At 37.2% G+C, this 21771-nt stretch overlaps 2 protein-coding genes and 2 non-coding genes across 15 annotated transcripts in view; 3 read left to right on the top strand and 1 right to left on the bottom strand.

Annotated features, from left to right (window-relative positions):
* Positions 1–17: 17 nt before the first annotated feature.
* On the top strand, positions 18–16424 carry LOC125170058 (pyridine nucleotide-disulfide oxidoreductase domain-containing protein 1-like). Of its 11 annotated transcripts, none has more exons than XR_007153877.1 (7): positions 18–193; positions 9862–9985; positions 10744–11585; positions 13904–14038; positions 14753–15016; positions 16066–16215; positions 16317–16424. XR_007153877.1 is itself a non-coding variant. In XM_047866177.1 (7 exons), the coding sequence occupies exons 3-6, from the start codon at positions 10794–10796 to the stop codon at positions 14786–14788; spliced, it is 351 nt and encodes a 116-aa protein (XP_047722133.1). In that variant the 5' UTR covers positions 18–193; positions 9862–9985; positions 10744–10793; the 3' UTR covers positions 14789–15016; positions 16317–16424. The 11 variants fall into 11 exon arrangements, 5 of the variants coding, with proteins under 5 accessions (XP_047722133.1, XP_047722130.1, XP_047722129.1 ...); XR_007153879.1 differs by lacking the exon at positions 16066–16215 and having other exon boundaries at positions 10744–10855; positions 11463–11585; XR_007153881.1 differs by lacking the exon at positions 16066–16215 and having other exon boundaries at positions 10744–10850; positions 11539–11585.
* RECQL (RecQ like helicase) overlaps positions 15018–21771 on the bottom strand; it is a 51482-nt gene continuing 44728 nt past the window's right edge. For both annotated transcript variants that reach the window (XM_047866171.1, XM_047866172.1), the window contains 3 exons: positions 16845–17064; positions 16418–16547; positions 15018–15846 (listed from right to left, as the gene is read on the bottom strand). In XM_047866171.1, coding sequence (XP_047722127.1) covers positions 15688–15846; positions 16418–16547; positions 16845–17064 — 509 coding nt within the window. In that variant the 3' untranslated portion in view covers positions 15018–15687. The remainder of the gene's footprint in view (positions 15847–16417; positions 16548–16844; positions 17065–21771) is intronic.
* Positions 17266–17368, top strand: LOC125171396 (U6 spliceosomal RNA). Its single transcript, XR_007154312.1, has one exon. It is a non-coding gene; the product is annotated as a U6 spliceosomal RNA (small nuclear RNA).
* On the top strand, positions 20473–20545 carry TRNAK-UUU (transfer RNA lysine (anticodon UUU)). The gene has a single exon. It is a non-coding gene; the product is annotated as a tRNA-Lys (tRNA).

Below are 21771 nucleotides of genomic sequence, written 5' to 3' on the forward strand. Positions count from 1 at the left end.
TATAAGGCACAGGCACCGGAAGTAGCCGCCCAGCTTTGCTCCAGCGCTGTGAGTACAGACTCTCCGGCCTGGGCAACCCGCGGTCAGTAAACCACTAGGAGTCTGACCTCATGGAGGCAGGACGCCCTCTCTCGAGGCGGGGAAATTTGTGGTGGTTGGAGGTGGCATCGCGGGTGTCACCGGTGCTAAGCAGGTAGGCTGACCCGCAGACAGTTCCGCCTCTTCCCCGGCTCAGGTGGTGGCACTCAAGGCATCCTCCCGCCTCTCCCCAGGTCCTCGTTCCAGATCCCTCTATAGCCGCTGCCTTTTCTCCCGCCCCCCGCACTCCTTCTTCGTCTCAGTTATTAGAGACTGCGTAGTGGCCCTTGGGCGAAATTCTTAGTACCTCGCAAGGTTCGCCTTAGGCGCAGGGAGAAGTGGGGACAAGCTGTTGGGGGGACCCCAAAGCTGAGTGAACCAGACTGTGGTGATAGTTAACCTGAGCAGACAAGAGGGTTTAAAACTGATTAAGTACTTGGTCAGAACATTCAGCCTTCTTTCTTAATTAGCTGATTGAGTTCAGCTTCCAGGTAGATGCCAGAGCCTTCGTTTATCGTAAATAATTGATGAACTCATGTTGTTTCCTATACTTTGAATTTCCAAGATAGAAGAGATTTCATCTCCAGTAATGTTTTATAAAACAACCAACAAGGGAATAGATGCAGCTGGGGAATAGTTTTCTGATTATAGTGAATAATCAGACCAAATATATACATATATACATTCCAAAAAGGACTATTTTGTGGATATAAAGTAAAATAAGCAATCATTGAAGTCACAGAAGTAATGCAGGAAATTCGAGAGTTGTTTTCACACTTTCAATCCTAGGTGTCTATTTTCCGTTTTTTCACAAAGTAAACACCTGTTATCCAGGTACTGTACTAAGGGCTGGTTAGTCAATTATAAACAGAGCCTTGTATTTCCTTTTTAGGGATTCACAGGCTAGTGGAAGAGACATGTAAATAAATCATTTCATCAATGTGTTTGCCAGCTTAAGGATATCAGTGGAGTTGGTAGGCTATGAATTAGGGGGGAGGTATCCTTTTGTCTCAGTGTAGAAAATGAGTAAAAGTTCACCAGGTGGACAAGAAGAACTAGATGGTTCAAAGGGAGGCGAGGATATAATCTTAGGTGGAAAGCATGGCAGTACTGAGAGCAGCAAAGCTTAAAGAACATGGTGCTTGGGGAGGTGATCAGAGATGAAGCTGGGAAGGTTGGCAGAGACCAGAACATGAAGGGTCTTATAAGCCTTGATGAAAATGTAACAAGAACTTACGAGTAATGAGATGATTTTGAGCAGTGGCCTAATGTGATCAAATACATTTTGAAAGATCATTAGTTACAATGCACTTGGGGGAGGGGTTAAAATGAGACTGGAAGGCCAGTTGAAAGGTGATTTTAGTAGTACAAAGAAGTTTGAGGGGTGTCTGGCTGGCTCATTCTGTAGAGTATGCGACTCTTGATCTCAAGGTCCTGAGGTTGAGCACCATGTTGAGTGGCAGGATTACTTTAAAAAAAAGGTTTGAGAGCTAGATGTAGCAATGAAAAGAGAAAGTAGGTAAATAAATTACAGAATATATACAGAAAGAAAGATGGAGATTGGTAATATTGTCAAGTATTATAGAAAGTTCAAACAAGATGATATTAAAAAGAATCTGGTGGGTTTTAAGGATGTATAGGTGAATGGAAGATGCTCAGGGTTTTTGTTTTTTTTTTTAATATTTATTTTTGAGAGAGAGAGACAGAGTACAAACAGAGGAGGAGCGGAGAGAGGAGAACACACAGAATCTGAAGTAGGCTCCAAGCTCTGAGCTGTCAGCACAGAGCCTGACACGGGGCTCTAACTCACAAACCATGAGATCATAACCTGCGCTGCAGTCAGATGCTTAACCAGCTGAGCCACCCAGGCACCCCCTCAGGGTTTTTTTCTTTATTGAATATTGACATGCAATATTCTCTTACTGAGGTGTACATTGTAGTGATTGGATATTTTTATGCATTATGAAGTGATCACCTCAATAGGCATAGTTACCCTCTCTATACAAAGTTATTATACTATTATTGACTATATTCCCTGTGCTGTGTATTGCATCCTTCTGACTTATTTATTTTATAACTGGAAGTTAGTTCTTCTTAATTTTTGTTTTGGCCACTCCCATCCCCTACCCCCCAACCCCTTCCCACTCTGGTAACCAGAGTTTGTTTGTTTCCTGTATCTTTGAGTCTGTTGTTTGTTTTTAGATTCCACAGATATTGAAATCATATGGTACTTGTCTTTCTCTGACTTATTTCTCTTGACATAATACCCTCTGGGTCCATTCATGTTGTCACAAATGTCAAGATTTCCTTTATCTTATGACTGAATAGTATTTCATTGAATATTTATATACATATGCCACATCTTCTTTATCCATTCGTCTATCAGTGAACACTTAGGTTTCTCACCTACCTTGGCTATTGTAAATACTGCTGCAGTGAACATAGCAGTGCGTATATCTCTTTGAATTGGTGTTTTTGTTCTCTTTGGATAAATACCCAGAAGTGGAATTCCTGGATCATATGGTAGTTCTATTTTTAATTTTTTGAGGAAACTCCATAGTGTTTTCCATAGTGGCTACACCAGTTTATATTCCCACCATGACTGTACAGTGGTTCCCTTTTCTCCGCATCCTCACCAACACTTGTGACTTCTTATCTTTCTAATTACAGCCAATCTGACAGGTGTGAGGTGGTATCTCATTGTGGTTTTGATTTGCATTTCCCTGATGATTAGTGATGTTGAGCATGTTTTCATGTGTCGACGTGTGTTGGCCACGTGTATGTTTTTGGAAAAAATGTTCAATCTACCCATTTTTTTAATTGAGTTTTTTTTTATTCAGTTGTATAAGTTTTTTAAATATATTTTGGATATTAACCCATTATTGCATGTGTGATTTGCAAATATTCTCTCCCATTCAGTTTACCTTTTCGTTTTGTTGATGGTTTCCTTCTCTCCGCAAAAGCCTTTTAGTTTTATGTCATTTCATTTTACTTTGCCTGAGGAAAATGGTTCAAAAAATATTGCTAAGACTGGTGTCAGAGAGCTTACTGCCTATGTTTTCTTCTAGGAATGTTATGGTTTCACATCTTATATTCAAGTCTTTAATCCATTTTGAATTTATTTTTGTATATGGTGTAAGATAGTGGTCTAGTTTCATTCTTCAGCATGTAAGCTGTCCAGTTTTCCCAAGACAATTTTCCATTGTATATTCTTACCTCTTTTGTCATAGACTAGTTGGCCATCTATGTGTGGGCTTATATGTGGGCTCTCTGTTTCATTCCATTAATCTGTGTGTCCATTTTTTTATGCTAGGACCATACCGTTTTGATTACTATAGCTTGGTAGTATGGTTTGAAATCGGGGAGCATAATACCTCCCACTCTGTTCTTTCTCAAGATTGCTTTGACTATTCAGGGTCTTTTTGTGGCTTCATACAAATTTTAGGATTCTTTGTTCCAGTTCTTTGAAAAATGCTGTTGGTATTTTGGTGGGGATTGTATTGAATCTGTAGATAGCTTTGGGAAGTATGGACATGTTAACATATCAATTTTTCCAAACCATGAGCATGATAGATCTTTCCATTTATGTATATCTTCTTAAGTTTTTTCATCAGTGCCTTATAGTTTTCAGTGTACAGGTCTCTTTGTGTCTTTGGTTAAATTTATTCCTAGGTATTTTATTCTGTATGATGCAGTTGTAAATGGGATTGGTTTCTTAATTTCTCTTTCTGATAGCTTGTTATTAACGTATAGAAACTAGACCAATTTCTGTATGTCATTTTGTTCTCTGGAACTTACTGAATTAATTTATTCATTCTAATAGTTTTTTGGTTGAACATGCTCAGTTTTAACGGTATAGTAGTGAGAGAAATAGAAAATGGTCGAGTTGAAGTGGAGGATGATTTAAGAAAATTCTTTCAAGAAGTTTAAAGTGAAAAAGAAAAAGGTTGTAGCTGAAGGAAAATGATGGAAAAAAATGGTAAGTTAAGCCTCTAAATTCTTTCGAAGCTAATACTAAAATGGTTTTGTTTTCCCAGAGTATATACTGGCATATAAGATAGTTTAAGTAAATAAGGAATATAGTTGATGGTATTTGAGCCAATATGACAAAATCAGAGTTTTCAAGCCAAAATCAGAATTTTGGAAAACTCATATTCTTCACTGTGAGCCTAATGAAACTTGAAGAATTTTCTGATGAGATTGTTGATGATAATAATGAATGTGGTTTTTTTGATAATGTAGTGATTTGAAATTTGTTAACATTTGGAAGATCTCTATAAAACTTAGTGAACCAATATTGTCCAGATGACAAATGTGATGTTACAAGATCCATTTAAAGTTCAGGATAGACCAATGGCTTTCACAAGAACAGAATATGAAAAATTCTTTGATATGGTTTCAAATTCTACATTGCAACTAATCTTTAAGAAACCACACGTGTTAGTGTAACATCAAAGAAGAATATACAGTTCTCTGAAAAGGCTGCATATCTGTGTGAGGGTGAACTGTCTTCAGATACTTCAGCCAGATTAACATATTGTAATAGTTTGAATGCAGAAGCAGTTCTAAGTCCAGACATTAAAGAAATTTTCAGGGGGCGCCTGGGTGGCGCAGTCGGTTAAGCGTCCGACTTCAGCTCAGGTCACGATCTTGCGGTCCGTGAGTTCGAGCCCCGCGTCAGGCTCTGGGCTGATGGCTCAGAGCCTGGAGCCTGCTTCCGATTCTGTGTCTCCTTCTCTCTCTGCCCCTCCCCCCTTCATGCTCTGTCTCTCTCTGTCTCAAAAATAAATAAACGTTAAAAAAAAAAATTTTTTTAAAGAAATTTTCAGGGGTGCCTGGGTGGCTCAGTCGGTTAAACGTCTGCATGATCTACAGTTCTTGAGTTTGAACTCCATGTCGGGCTCTGTGCTGACAGCTCAGAGCCTGGGGCCTGCTTCAGATTCCGTGTCTCCCTCTCTCTCTGCCCCTCCCCTGTTCATGCTCTGTCTCTCTCTTTCTCTCAAAAATAAATAAAAACATTTTTAAAAAAATTAAAAAAAAATAAACTTGCAAAAATGTAAAAGTGCCATTCTTCTCAATTTGTTTTGGAAAAAAATTATTATTTTTTATTAAAAGGATATTATATCTGTTTAACATGTATTGGATTTATTATTCTTTTAAGTGAATTAAATATTTTAATTTTTTCTTAGTTTTAATTTTAATGTGGCAAATATCACTGGGTTTAACTCACACAGACAAAAGTTCTTTGGAGTCCTCAGTCATTTTAAGAGTGTAAAGGGGTCTTGAGACTGAAAGGTTGAGAACTGCTAGGGCCATGGAGTAGGTAGGTCTTCCAAGTAGTATTTAGTGGACAGCTGAAGTCAAATGCCAGTCTGCAAGGTGTGGTCCTTCCACCACACACTGAATATAGGACTGGAGAAAGCAGGTAGTTCAATCTGTGATTAGGAGTTTTAGGGTAGTTAATGGTTAAAGATAAGAGAGCAAGGAAGTAAAAGTTTGGGCAAAACATGAAATGATCTACAACGGAGTCTTGGCTGCATAGGAAGAAAAGTGAACCCAAGAGGATGCTAATGGTTTTGGACAGCAGGAAAGAGTCCAAAAACTAGATCACAATAAAGTTAGCTAGTAAGTGGGCAGAGAAAACTATAAGGATATGGAAATAGACAAGCTATTCTTGTCTATTCTATGTGGTTCAAGTATGCAGAAGTAAGTAGAGTTAGCCCTGATTTTCCAGGCTAGGAAACTAACGTGCAGTGACTTGGCTGACTTGAATTCAAGTCTTAAAATGTGGACTTTGCCTACTTTTCACTGCATATAGTGCAATTAGCTGGCCTTCTTGTTTTTTTTCAATGTTTATTTATTTTTGGGACAGAGAGAGACAGAGCATGAACGGGGGAGGGTCAGAGAGAGAGGGAGACACAGAATCGGAAACAGGCTCCAGGCTCTGAGCCGTCAGCCCAGAGCCCGACGCAGGGCTCGAACTCACGGACCGCGAGATCGTGACCTGGCTGAAGTCGGACGCTTAACCGGCTGCGCCACCCAGGCGCCCCTTTTTTTTTTTTTTTTTTTTTAATTTTTTTTTTTTTTGGCCTTCTTGTTTTATGAACATGAAGTAAGTAGTGTATAAAAACAAAAATATTTTTATTAAAATTCTTAAAAGGAAATATTTTTTAAAAACATACATTTTTTTACCTTTTTGATCTAATAGGGTTTCTGAAGTATTGGAGTTTGATGTTGAAGAGCCACAGAAAACCATGTTAGAAAATTGCTTTCCCAACATTAAGGTTATAGAATCCAGAATAAAGGAACTGAAGAGTAAGGAACATGTAAGAGGATTTTTTTCTTGGGATGCCTGGGTGGCTCAGTTACACGTAGGACTCTTGATTTTGTCTCAGGTCATGATCTTACGGTTCATGGGTTTGAGCCCTGCATCTGGCTCTGTGTTGACACTATGGAGCCTGCTTGGGATTCTCTCTCCCTCTGTGCTCCTCCCACATTTGTTCTCTGTCTCTCTCAAACAAACATTTAAAAAAAAAAAAAAAGGATTTTTAATGACAGTCCATTGTTCGGTCTTTTTTTAATATATTTTTTTAATGTTTTATTTATTTTTGAGAGAGAGAGAGACAGAGTGTGAGTGGGGGAGGGGCAGAGAGAGAGGGAGATACAGAACCCGAAGCAGGCTCCAGGCTCTACACTGTCAGCACAGAGCCCGACACGGGTCTGGAACCCATGAACTGGGAGATCATGACCTGAGTTGAAGTCGGCCACCTAACCGACCGAACCACTTAGGCATCCCCCCCACCATTGTTCAATCTTGATGAGCTTTTGCCTGCTTTCTTTTGACCCCATCTGTACTCCCACCATTACTAAGGCCCCTAGTATATAAAGCTTAGTAACATTGATTTCATTATTAGAAAAACTTATACTTTTTGAGTTTATTGGGATTATATAATTAGTTGGATTTAGCATTTTAGGTTTTACATTTCAAATTAGCATTAACATTTATATAGTGTCTACTATGTTCTAGGCACTGCAGAAGTGCTGGGATACAACAGGAACATTACAGTGAACTTGGCCTGAGAGGTCTCATTGTCATAGGGAATATAGACATGCACATGTATTAATTATATGTACATGTGAAAGCACAGTCACTGAAATATTATCAAAGCTCTGATACTAGGGATTTTGGAGGACCTCACAGAAGGAGAAACTATTTGAACTGTGTTTAAAAGGTGGGTGAATTAAGAGTTCTTAATTAAGGACATTGTAGGAAAAGGAGGTTGCTTGTTCAAAGACCCAAAGAAAAGCACGTGGAAGAGTAACGTCAGAGGTACTGTCTGTGGTAGAGATGAGAGGTGATTGGCAGACTAGAGCAAACAAATAGGACTGTGAAGAGCTGTCTACATCATGCCAAGAAATTTATTTTACCGTCAGTGGAGAAATAAAGAGAATTTACGTGAAGGCAAGGATGGTAATATATTTTTAGGAAGATAGATGGCAATGTTGAGGATGAAGTGGGGTGGAGTGAGTGATAGTGGCCAGCAACCAAACCAGAAGGTGGTTGCAATAGTCCAAAATGATAGAAGACCTGAATGAAGACAAGGACAGTGTAGTTGGAAAGAATGGCCCAGATATGAGTGAGATTTTTACCATAAACTCAGCAGGACTCAGTAACCCATTGGATGTGGGAATGAATAAGGCAGTCGGAAGAAAGGTGTTGTCAGATGAGAAACAATATCCTCAGGTGAGCCTTAGGTAAGATGAGTAGTAGAGTTTGTAGTTGTTTCTCTACAGCAACTCTAATGTGGGAGTTCTCCGGAGAAAATGGGTAGGTAACACATTTGAAACACAAATAACTTGATAGGAAAAAATAAAAAGTACTAACTTTTCAGAGAAAAACATTAAAACTCTGAATCCCAAACCAGAATAAATTTCTAATACTCATAGTGGTACATATCGCCTAGGACATCCATGTCATTTAATTTGCACACTGAGGTGGGCACAAATGTATGCTGATAAATTGTGAGGCAGTTATATTAGCACCTTTGAATAAATCAGAGTGCCACCCATTACCATTTGAAGTGTCCTACATGAGATCATGTCTGTATTCTCTTATTTAAATGTCCTGAATATTCTTTAATGAATTAGAGATTTTTTATCTTCGTGTCTACTTGCAAAAATTTAACATTAGCCAATGAAAAGAATGTTTGTTTTTACAGTAGCCAAATGTAAATTATTTTTTAAATTTGGTCGGTGTCTGTAACTACTGTTGATCAGATAAAATTCTAACCACATCTGCAGGAAGACATAGAGAATTTCTATGTGCAGTATACTGTATTGAATTATTGGCCTTATGTATTTGCAATGCAGCTAAAGAGTTAAATGGATAGTGAATGGCTCAGTGGGTATTAAGTGCTGTCTTATGATTTGCCATATTTTATAACATGGCACAATGTTAACCTGTAAACCACTCCCACTCCACCAGTCTGGCATCTCTCATAGTTGTATGTGTGTGTGTGTGTGTGTGTGTGTGTGTGTGTGTGTGTATGCATGTATGCTTTTCTAAAGGCTACTACTTATATGTAGGTTTTCATTTGATATTAAGGAACAAAAACAGTGGATCTTGAATGTGTATTTTTAGCCTCAATGATATTAAAATTTAATATAAGGGTGCCTGTTAGTCAGTTAAGCATCCGACTCTTGGTTTCGGCTCAGGTTATGATCTTACGGTTCGTGGGATCGAGCCCTGCCTCGGACTCTGCACCGACAGTGTGAGCCTGTTTGGGATTCTCTCTCTGCCCTTCCCCTGCTTGCCCTCTATCCCTCTCTTTCTCAAAATAAATAAACATAAAAAATTAATATAAATAACCCTAAAACAGTATATGCTAGGATTTAAGGTTAACACACTTTTCACTTATATGAAAATATCAAGGAGCATGTTTGCTGGTAAAGTGATTGTTATTTGTACTTAAGAAGAATCTAAATACTGTTTTAGTACTTCCAATGTTTTTATACTAAGACATATTGTAACCTTTTCTACCACACTTTACTCCCCTGTACCCATGGCAGACATTAAGGTATGATATGATTAGAATTACTAGATCTTAGTAACTCCCATTGAGATCAGAAATTCTCAATAAGGCCTGCCCCAGGTATAATATCAGAAAGCTCAAATTTTATTTATTTCTTTATTTTAATTTTAACATTTATTTATTTTTGAGAGAGAGAGTGCAAGTTGGGGATGGGGGGGGGGGGCGGGCAGAGAGGAAGGGAGACACAGAATCCTAAGCAGGCTCCAGGTGCTGAGCTGTCAGCACAGAGCCCGACACGGGGCATGAACTCAAGAATCGCAGAAATCACGACCTAAGCCAAAGTCAGTGGCTTAATCAACTGAGCCACCTGGGCGCCCCCAGAATGCTCAATTATAAAATTTTTTTAACCTGAGGTCAACATGCCTTCCTGAATATCATGAGATTACCTAAATTTTATGCAAAATCTGGTGTGAGTGTTCCTTTTTTCTCCAAGAGAGAAAGATTAATTTTCACCAGATTCCCAAAATGGTTCACGGACCTAAAATGATGGTGACTCACTGGATTGGATAATGGGTTCTCAGGTTTACTTTGATTTTCAATTGCTATAACAAAGTATTGAGTATCACGAAAGGCAACCTTAATGTATTTTTTTTTTTTGCTTTTGTCTTAATGAATTTTTTATTTAAAATGAAATTCTACCCATGTATAAATATATTTCTCCTCTCTCCTTCATGGCTCTATGTTTTTACAGTACATTGTAACAGGAGATGGCAGTCAGTATGTGTATAAGAACTTTTTGTGCTGGAGCTAAACCGAAATTGATACACGAAGGAAATCCTTTTGTATCAGGAACCCAGGATACAGACAGTGCTCAGGTAACATTCTGAGGTTGGGTCATGGAAAAGGAACATGAATATTTCTTAGATTTTTCTATATTTGAATCAAAGTATTCCACTTAGAGTGTTAAGTTCTAAATTATAGAAGAGGTTTGTTTTATGATCCATAAACCAGAAAATAGTTAGTGTTTTATTACTACCTATTTCAGTTTTAGTTTTGGGTGATAATTTTTGTTTTTTAGTTCATGCTCATGTTCTGTGTTCTTTCCATTGTGCACTATCCCAGATGTAATGACTGAGCTGAAGGTTATAACTTTCTTTATACACATATTCATTACTGTACTTTGGGAATATGTGATTTGCAACCTAAATAATGGAGTATAATATATTAATATTTTTAAAGAATTTATAAGGTAATTAGCAATTTAAATTTACTTTGTTAGAAGTTCTATGCTTAAATTTGAAGGAAAAATGTTTAGAATGCCCTATCTTGTAATTATTCCCAAAACAAGGAGATATTGATTGCATTACAATTGTTTTAGCAAATGTGCCTTATAGACATTATTTAGGTCTTTTTTTTTCTTAATCAAACTACAGTGAACGTGGGGCTCGAACTCATCTCCCCAAGATCAGTATGCTTTACTGACTGAGCCAGCCAGGTGCCCCTCAAGGGGTGTTGTTTTAAAGTCCTCTCTCGCCTTTTTCTTTCTTTCTTCTATGCATTATCACGAAATGCTATAGATAGCTGGTGGTGATTACATTTGAGAATAAAGTTTGGTTTGTATTTTTGTTTTTAGAGGTATGGCCTACATAATTGACCAATGAAAAGATATACAGCTGCGATTTCATGGTCAGTGCTACAGAAGTTACTCCAAATATAGAACCTTTTCTCTGTAGCAACAATGTAAGGTGAAGTTTTTTTATGTCCTGCTGTGAATATTTTTAAAATACTGTATTTATAAGATTTCTAACTCCCAAGCATAAATAACTGTTCCTTGCTTTAGTGTAAAACTGTAACTTAAGGAAGGTGAAAACAATTTGGGTCATATTCGTGTTTGGATTTGCAGTTATTCCTTACTGCCTAAAGTCCTTAAGCAGCTAACATCCCAGCATAGATGTCATCGTTGATGGGACATAATGCACAGTTCATTTGTCTAAAGGTTGGTAAGAGACTGACACCTATGGATTCTTACAAGTGATTCTTTTGGAGAAATGCTAAATGCCTTTTAGCATTTAAAGCTCACAAAACTGGAATATTGTAATTATGAGTGGGGTAGTCACGGTTACTGAGTGTTCCTGATGTTGAAAGTCTAAAAATTTTTGAGTTGGTCTGTCTTAGTAGCATTTTGATCCCCTGGAAATTGAGCTGAGTTATCTAAACTTACAGCTATTATTTACTTTCTCATTAAAGATCAGCATACCAAGGTGTACAAATGTGACTTGTTCTTTTACTTTAGAATGACAAAGCCATCTTTCACTTTTCTTCCCATGTGTTCTCATAAGGAACATTGTTTAGTTTGATCTAGGCGAAGATGGTGGCCTGAAAGTGGATGATCACATGCACACGTCTCTCTCTGATATCTATGCTGCAGGTGACATCTGCACTGCGTCATGGCAGCCCAGCCCAGTGTGGCAGCAGGTAAGCCAGCATCCAGGATCACATCTTCGTATCAGAGATTCCATCTGACGGTAAAGGAGTTGCTATCAGCAAATGTAAATATCTGGTTTTCCAACTTCTTTATTTTAAGTAAGAGGCTGTCATAGCGTTTTTTGTGACAAAGAATTTTTCCCTTTCGGTAAGTTATTATATAGTGATGGAACAGTAGTTTAAGAATTATGGGCTATTACTTTGCTTGTCATTTTCAGATACTTACCAGCACTGTCCAATGGAACTTTATGCGATGACAGAAATGTTCTGTACCTTTGCAGTGTCCAGTCAGGTAGTCACTAACTACGTATCTCTATTGAGCACTTGAGTTTAAATAGTTACATGTATTTAGCGTCTGCCAGACTGGACAGCATAGCTTTAGATTAATAAATAATTACTGAGGTATAAACCAAGTTGATAAATGATGATCCTATGGGACCCTGATGACCCTATTCTGTCCCTGGGGAATTAGGATTGAAAAAATTTCCTATAGTAAACAGCCTTCCTCAGCTGAACACGTCCATTCAACTGGATGTAGACTTCCTCCTGCCCTCGCAGTGTTGCCGCCCTCCTAATGGTGGAGCAGAAATCCTTGAAGAGATACTCAGACTGTGGTCATAGGTGAGGTTGTCTCAGGGGGAGTAGAGACACAGATAAATGAACCAGGCAACAGTTGGTAAAAGACCAGCTCCAAAGGTTGGGATATCACTCCTTCAGATCAACCATGAGCGTGAAGTCGTGAAGAACTAGATATATTTTAAGAGGCAGCTTCATTACTTTGTGTGTTTTTACCTACAGCAGGGCTAACAATCATATAAGAGTGCTTTCAGCCTGTTTCTAAAGTGCTAGGTTGTTTTCAGTTTCCTCTGGAGTCATTCTGTGTCACTTCTATGGTATATCTGTCATCAACTCTCAATTAGGAGTTGGGGGTTGTGGGAATTTTTTTAACATTTTAAACCCTCTAGAATAAATTATATCCTTAATGTGTCATATTCTGCTATAGGCAATATCCAAAAATAAACAGGTGTCTCTTGTTTTGAGTGAATCTAATAGACCTTGTCTCTTAATTTGCAGAAGCAATAAATAAGTACACTAAATAATTTGTTTTACATAGTCCAAGACACAAACTGAAGGGATTTTGAGGCTAGAATACATTTGGTAACAGTCCAGGCAGTGTTATACTGCAAGCCACTTCTATTAGCCATTTTCTAGTACTGTGCTCTGCTTACTCTGCTCCCTTACCATAGGGAGGCTATGACTTCATCACACCTACCTTGTTTACACAGGAGACTGAATTAAAAAAAAAAAAAAAATTATCACTTCTACCAGAAATGAAAATCCTATCTGTGAGTGTGGTATGATTTTTGCATATGAAAGAACATTAGTCACACACAGTTATAAAGAAACTAATTGCTTAGCTTATTTAATTCTCATTTAATAGATGGGATACATTTATGTCTTAAGTGAAGAAATCAAGGCTCAGTTAATTAAATAAAAATATAAAAATTAAATATGTAAAAAAGTTGACATTTAAATCTCTTAACTCCCGGGGTGCCTGCGTGGCTTAGTCAGTTAAGCATCTGACTCTTGATCTCCGCTCAGGCCTTGATCTCAGGGTTGTGAGTTCAAGCCCCACATTTAAAAAAATAAAATAAATCTCTTGACTCTCAGGGCCAGTGTTCTATCAGGGATTCACAAAACTTGGTAGAAATATAATAAAAATACTGTAGAGGAGAAATTAATGATGTTTTAAAGGGAAGAATTAAAAATGAATTCCCAACATGGGTTGCTGTAATGTGGTAAGATTTCCTGAGACTAGACACCAACTAGTATTATCGGTCTGCGTGACCATTGAGGTTTAACTGCATTGGAAGCCTCAATCTAAGGATTAAAAATCTAAGAATTAGGAAAAGGGACATATATTTCAGTGATACTTTGTCATTTCTTGTGTGATAAACTTACTCTGCAAGAGGAGACTGGTATTAGCGTTATTCTTACCTAGTATAGCCTCAAATATTTTAGTTATTTTTGATAGAGAATTTATTGAAACATATAGAGTTGGTATTATCCTTTAATTTTAGGGCAGTAATTTGGATAGAATTCTCAAATAGCCAAGTCAGTTTTGGTTAGTGTGGACTGGTGATTGCTTCCATGGCAAACATAATCTAGTCATCTGGCTAGCTAGATCTAACCAATCTCAAGGACTGTCAATATTGAACCCCTTTTAAGGAATTTTTGTCAGGTTAAGGTGCTAGCATTTTTTAAGTAAGGACATTGAAAATTATATCTCATATCATTTTTTATTTCAGATGAGACTGTGGACCCAGGCTAGACAGATGGGGTGGTACGCAGCCAAGTGCATGGCTGCAGCTACTTTAGGATACTCTATTGACATGGACTTCAACTTTGAACTTTTTGCTCATGTAACATTTTTCAACTATAAGGTAAAATAGATAAGCAAATTAGTACCTTTTTCTGCTTGTGAGTCTTGTAACTACCTGATTTTCTCATTGAATAAGAATTTACATGGTTTTAATCATTTTAGAAAAATGACATGTTTTCTCAATTCTTGCAAATCAAACCTGGTATTAATGCTGGTCTAAGGGAGAAAAAATCTCTTCTGGAGTTGTTTCCCATTAGTGCATTTCTACATTTATTTGGGATTCAGTCTCACTTTTTAAGGGTGATAGCTACTGTACTTAAGAATGAACCAGGTACTTTGCCAAACTTATTATTTACTCCTCTTTACATTATTCTGAGGTAGGTTTTTTTTTGCTTTTTTTTTTTTTTTTTTTTTGGTAATTTAATGATGAGGAATACACACAAGGTTTAAGGAGGTTAAATAATTTGCCCATGCAAGATATAACTCAGTTCCTTATTAAATATTTAAGTCATGACTCTAATATATAGTCCAGATCCTACATATTTTACTACATATTTTTAATTTTCATATAGATTGTGTGGTAGTGTCATCTGAACAATAAATGTAATGTCATTCAAATGTTTTCTGTGGGACCCTCTCCAATGAATGACACTTTTAGCTATAAAATTTTGTGAATAGATTTTTGTGCTAGTCATCCTAAAATAACACAGTGTAACTGCATATTATGCTTCCTTTTTGGTACTCATTAGAATAACTTTATTATCTCTGTATATAGGTTGTACTACCAGGAAAATACCACACATGGGGCTGAGGTTCAGATCATGAATTAATGCTGAGATGTACCAAAGGACAAGAACACATCAAAATCGTCATACAGAATGGGAGAATGATGGGAGCTGTCTTAATTTTAAATCATATGGATCTTTCATCATATGAAGAAGGTCTGCTAGATCCAAATATTGATATACATTATTTTGATTAAAAAAGGCATTTCAAGAATTACATAAAGTTCCAAGTAACACAAGAAAGTCACAATAAGGTAAACGACCACATGGATTTAATGAAGTTAAGAATACAGAAGTCATAATGAGAGTAGTGGGAAAGTATTAAAATAGAAGTAAAATGGTAAAGATCAAATAATTTACAGATTTTTTTTTTTCCAACACAAATTGACCACTTATGTAAATGTAAGGATTTAAGTTAATCATTTCTGTGTAACAGCTTTGGAGCAGATTTAGCTACTTTATCTACTTAGCTGACAACTTGGTCTGGTATACCAAAGTCATTCTTTGATTGTGAAATGTCAGAGAGGATTGTCGTTTCAAGAGGCTTACAATTTTACTTTAAGGAGGTAGCAAGATCTTACTTGCTAATATCCTTTTATGTTCTGATTGTATAGCTGTTATGAGCTGAAATCACTTTTCTGTAATAAGCCTACATAAATATTCCTTATGATAACATTAATATCAAAAGAATACAATTAGGTATATCAAGGGATAAAAATATTTTACATTAAAATTATTTTTCTCAAAAAATAATAAAATTACTTTTCTCATTTTATACTGTAAATTTATATAATTCATGATCTTAAATATTGAAGTCTTCAATATTTCAGGCAAGTTCCATATGTATAAAATATTAGTAAAACTGTCTTAAACTTTTAACTACAAAATAATGGTGTACACATGCATAACTATTTTCTTGGAAAATTCAGAAACACTCATCCCCTGCATCATCAATTTTTCTTTTTTTAGTCCCTGTATTCTTAGATCGCTGAAGCATGTTTGCAGACTTCTGGAAGTTACCTGAATTTTTTTCTTCCCTCCTTTTATCAGCTCCTTCAGAATGACAAGTTTCAGATGATTCAGTCTGCCAACAAAAACAAAGCAAACATTCTGATCAAAACTCAGCTGTTCCATTTTTTCTTCAGATTAACAATCCCCCTGGTCCTTCTATATCCAGTAGCTCTTTAGTTAAGTGTCTAGTGGTCTCTCTTTTTTTTTTTTTTACCTTTAAATATCCACTCAAATATGAGCCCTATCCTAAAGGGATATGCTGTCAGAAAAACCCTAATCCCTGTCTTTGCAGACGAGAGTATTTCATGCATAAGAGTCATTGGTTTTCGACATCTGCTACAAACATAGACTTCTCAACCAGTGTTGATCACAACCAATATTGTGATGGCAGGGTGCATCACAAACTAGACAACACTAAAATGGATTTTTCATGTTCTAAAAGGTTGGAAATTCTAGTCTATATTAAAAGGTAAAGTAGTTTAAATTGTTACTTAATACTTCTACAATAAAACAAAGGTAATGTTTTCTCTCTTCCATGCCTAGATTCCTGCCTGTCTCCTGTGTTCATCTGGACCCAGCACAGTGCCATTTAAAGCATCCCATAAGCTTTAATGTATTTTTTCATTATATAAAGAGTCAGTTACCTTGAAACAACTCTGTGTGGGCTTCTTTACTTGCATGGTAATAACATGCGCCTCATTATTTAGAAGATGAGCTTTAGGTCCTATTTTCAAATATGAAATGGTAGCGTAAGCTGTAAAACTGTAGTCTTCTCTGTGGAAGATAAAGGCCAACAATCAGAAAGCTTTTAAGAAATTACAGAAAAACTAAAATTTATAAAAACAACCATAAGTGCAATAATTTTAATATGTGGAATATGAAACTTGTGAAAATTTAAAATACTTTCTGTAAGTTGTATTTTTTTTGACATACAATGATCAAAGTTTATTAGGTAAATTTTATATGGCATTAAAGAGTTTCACATGAGACAACTGGAAAACCACTTGCTTTGTTGCAGTTATGAGAAACATAAAGACAACACCAAAGGACAAGAAATGGATCTGTATATACTTAAGATACTGCTGTAGAAGAAAGTGTGAAATAATTTTCTCCAGGTCTTCACGAGGAAGTTGGGGAGGAGCAACGCCTGCCACTCTCAATTTTGCTGCCCCCTTTCCCATCCAAGAATCCATCAGTTTCAGTGGAGTTAGCTTTTCATTCAGGTCCTCTGCCTGCTTCAAAATCTTGATTAGATCTCTGCAGTATGCTGTTACATTCTTTACTTCACAGGCTATAATGAGACAGGCAAATGAGATCTAGAAATTACAGCAAGGACAAGCTAGTCTAAGTGGTTAAACTGGTTTGAAACGAATCCTCAACATGACCCACCCTAAACACTGATGTGTTATTTTGTTCTGAACCAAAATTAGTTTACTGATAGACTTGAGGAATAGCCTAAGTTATAGTCTCAATAAGACATTGTTGAATTTACATGCTCGCTTCGGGAGCACATGTACTAAAATTGGAATGATACAGAGAAGACTAGCATGGCCCCTGCGCAAGGATAAAAGGCATTGTTTAATTTACAGTGATGTAAAGCAGCTGGTTACCAGAAGGCCTTTGGGTATGCTCTAGGAGTAAGTGTCTGCCAGACCTGAGAGATTTATAGAGAATCAGTCTATTCATCGTATTTACCTAATTTGTGCTCATTAAACAATATTCTGAAAACTATGGCTTCCTTGGTACTGATTTAGAGACAAGAACGTCCTGGTTAAATATTCCTAATTATTGATTCTAGCACCCTGATTTACGTATCAGACTCTTATTCATGTGATCAGTATAACAGTATAATTAACTCATAAACAAGGTTATCTAGCTGCAAAGTTAAGACTAAAGTGATCTTCACCCACCAAGGCATCAGAACTCTGTGAGGGGGAACTGGTTATTCCCGCTCTTTGGACACAACACACAGGATGAGAAAAGTTAAAATACAACACCAAAACACTGGTAAATTAGTATCTTACGAGTAGTTATGCATTACTGGATCAAAAATGATTGGACTGTAATCTCTCCTTTACAATAAATTCTCTTCCTAATTAGTGACTTAGTGACTAGCCTTTTCTTACAAATAGCAGTAGCATTTAGAAGAATTTAAGCTTTTCCCTTCATTTAAACATTTAACATGCCTTCAGTATAGCAACATAAAATACATTCATTCACATACCAATTTTCCTTTTGCCTTTGTTTTAAAACTTTGAGTTGTTACTTTTGAATCTAGAAAATGCTAGTCACAGCTTGCTTAATCCATTTTGGCGTCTAATAATTGCCCCCATGTAGTCCTAGCTATACACGTTAGCCTACAAAGATTTAAAAACAATGAACTAGGGAGTGTTCCAATCCAAGATGGCAACTTAGTAAGATCCTGAACTGGGTGCACCAAATCTACACCTATTTATAGGCAATTCCTCTTGAAGAACTGAGGACTGACTGAACTAAAGACCACACAGAACACCAAGAGAGACATGGTATCCAAGGGTACCCCACCCCTGATGCTGCAAACTGCAGTGAGGAGAATAGTAATGTACCAGGAGCAGATTCGTCTGCACTTAGACACAGAAAATAAAAGCCACAGCTGAAAAGAGCAACTAGAATATAAAGGAACTAGCCGTGAACCCTGCTAAATGGGAGGGGAGCTGCTACAACTCTCTCTGGGTTGGAAGATCTAATATGTGTCACAGTTTATGCACCCTCCCACCACCTTGACAGCATAGATTAGAGCAGGGTCCAGACATCCTAACCAACCTACCACCTCAGTGAGCCCTGGGCCCCTAACCCACACCATCCCCAGCTGTCCCACCAAGACAGCCCTATGGTGGCGCACACCAGGAAGTCCTGGTCAACGCTCACTACAGCTCCACCTGTCTCACCACACTGAGGCAGGCACAAAGCACCTTGGAACATTCTAGGCCCTCACTGCTTTGGCTTCAGGAAGCTTTCTAAGGCACCCCAGTAGATGCCCATTTTCAGCTCCACCTGCCCTGCCAGGACACCCTGGCTTGCACCCACTTCAGCTTCTTTCCAGGGAACCATCTGTTCAGAGAGCCCTACAACTGCCACAGCCCATGCCCTTTCAACTACCAGCTGCCCTGCCAGGTTGCCCCCTGCACAAAGCACCCAGGGACCTCTCCAGCCAACAATACACCTCAGTTCCACCTGCCACAACCAGAGCACCTGCTGCACATCCCAGAACACCCCAGCTTACACCCACTTCAGTTTCGGCCATCTTGCCAGGGTGCCCTCTACATGGAGAACCCCAGAACCACTCCTGACTACACCCACTTCAGCTTCAGCTGTCCTGCCAGGACAACCTGTCTCTGCAAAGAGCCTCAGGAATGCCCCAGCCCACACCCACTTAAGCTCTAGCCATCCCACCAAGGCAGCCCCACCATGGGGTGCCCTGAAACCCCCAGCCCATGCCAGCCACAGCTCCAGCCAGCCAACAAAAGTCACCAGGCATATTCAGTCAACACAGAGGACCACCACACACCAAGAGCATTCCTTCAAGTTTGGGAAAAGTAGCAGTTCTGCCTAATTCATAGAAACAAACACCATGTCAAGCAAGATGGGGTAACAATGGAATATGCTCCAAATGAAAGGATAAGACAAAACCTCACAAAAACAATAAAACAGAGAAGAGCAATATGCCTAATGGAAGAGCTTAAAGTAATGATCTTAAAGATGCTCACTGGACTGAAGAATGGGAAAACTCAGCACTTCAACAAAGAACTGAAAAATATAAACAACCAGAGTTGAAGAATAACTGAAATGAAAAATTCATTAGAGGGAATCAAATAGTGATTAATGGATACAGAACAGATCAGTGATTTAGAAGAGAGGGTAATGCACTCAAAGCTAAACAGCAAAAATAAAGAATTTTTTAAAATCAGGATAGAACAAGGGATCTGTTGGCCAATATCAAGTGAGTAAACTTTCATATTATATATGAATATATATAGGTGTTAATATATATGAATATATATACATTTATTTATGTTTATATATAAATATATATTATATATAATATTCATATATAAATATATATATTATATATAATATATATTATATATAATATTCATATATAAATATATATGCATATATATTCATATATACTGCTTTATACTTAGAATGTTACATATGAACCTCATGATAACCATAAACACAAAACCTGTAATAGGTTAAAAAAAAAAAAAAGGAAAAAGTACAGTATACAGAATATAGTCAATGGTACTGTAACAGTGTTGCATGGTGACAGTAACTACTATATATTTATATATAAATATATATTATATATAATATTCATATATAAATATATATATTATATATAAATATATATATATAATATTCATATATAAATATATATGCATATATATTCATATATACTGCTTTATACTTAGAATGTTACATATGAACCTCATGATAACCATAAACACAAAACCTGTAATAGGTTAAAAAAAAAAAAGGAAAAAGTACAGTATACAGAATATAGTCAATGGTACTGTAACAGTGTTGCATGGTGACAGTAACTACACTTGTGATGGGCACAGCATAACTTATAGTTGTTGAATCACTATGTTGTATATCTGAAACAAATATAACATTGTGCTGACTCAAAGTAAAAAGAAATTTAAAAATTAGGGGTGCTGGGCTGGCTCAGTGGGTAGAGTGTGAGACTTTTGATCTTGGGGTTGTGAGTTCAAACCCCATGTTCGGCATAGAGATTGAAAAAAATAAGACAATAAAAAGTCAAAAAGATGTGAAAAAATATTTTAAAAATTATAAAATAGAAAGCCAAATATAACACCTCAGAAAGTCATCAATCACAAACAAAGAGAGCAAGAAAAGAACAGAGAACTACAGAAACCAGAAAACGATCAACAAAATGGCAGTAAGTACCTAGCTATCAATAATTACTTTAAATGTAAATGGTCTAAATGTTTCACTCAAAAGATACAGGGTGGTGGAATGGATTTTTAAAAAACAAGACCCGGGGCGCCTGGGTGGCGCAGTTGGTTGGGTGTCCGACTTCGGCTCAGGTCATGACCTCGCAGTCCGTGAGTTCGAGCCCCGCATCGGGCTCTGGGCTGACAGCTCAGAGCCTAGAGCCTGTTTTGGATTCTGTGTCTCCCTCTCTCTCTGACCTTCCCCTGCTCATGCTCTGTCTCTCTCTGTCTCAAAAATAAATAAATGTTAAAAAAAAAAAAAATTTTAAAAACAAGACCCATCTATATCTTGCCTATAAGACACTAACTTCAGGCCTAAAGATACATGTAGATTCAGAATGAAGAGATAGAAAAACATCATGCAAGTGGAAGCAAAAAGAAAAGCCAGAGTAACAGTACACATATCAGACAAAATATGCTTTAAAACAAAGACTGTAAAAAGAGTCAAAGACGGGTATTACATAATGATAACGGTACCAATCCAACAAGATATAACAAGTGTACATATCTACACACGCAACACAGGAGCATCGAAATACATAAAACACACATAACCAAAGAGAGAAACTGATAGTAATACAATAATGGTACGGTACGGAACTTTAACACACCACTTACATCAATGGATGGATCATCCAGGCAGTCGGTCAGTAAGGAAACTGTCTTTGAATGACGGACTGGATGGACATAACAGATATAGACAGAACATTCCATCCAAAAACAGAATACACAGTGCACATGGGACACATCTCTAGGACAGATCATATTAGAGGACAAAATAAAAATAACTCGAGAAATTTAAAAGATGGAAATCATATCATGCAGCTTTTCCAACCACAACAGCATGAAACTAGAAATCAGTCACAAGAAAAACACAAACATGTGGAGGCTAAACAACATGATACTACCCAATCAACAGGTAAGCAAAGAAAGAAGAAATTTAAAAAATACATGGAGACAATGAAAATGAAAACACAACTGCCCAAAATCTTTGGGAA

Source organism: Prionailurus viverrinus, chromosome B4 (assembly GCF_022837055.1).
Source record: "Prionailurus viverrinus isolate Anna chromosome B4, UM_Priviv_1.0, whole genome shotgun sequence".
In the NCBI taxonomy this organism is placed as follows: domain Eukaryota; kingdom Metazoa; phylum Chordata; class Mammalia; order Carnivora; family Felidae; genus Prionailurus; species Prionailurus viverrinus.

Coding starts and splice junctions, on each gene's coding strand:
- LOC125170058 (XM_047866174.1), top strand. CDS start 9,878: ATGGCAGTCAGTATGTGTATAAGAACTTTTTGTGCTGGAGCTAAACCG. Junction 9,986..11,462: donor AGGATACAGACAGTGCTCAG/GTAACATTCTGA, acceptor AACATTGTTTAG/TTTGATCTAGGCGAAGATGG. Junction 11,586..13,903: donor CCAGCCCAGTGTGGCAGCAG/GTAAGCCAGCAT, acceptor TTTTTATTTCAG/ATGAGACTGTGGACCCAGGC.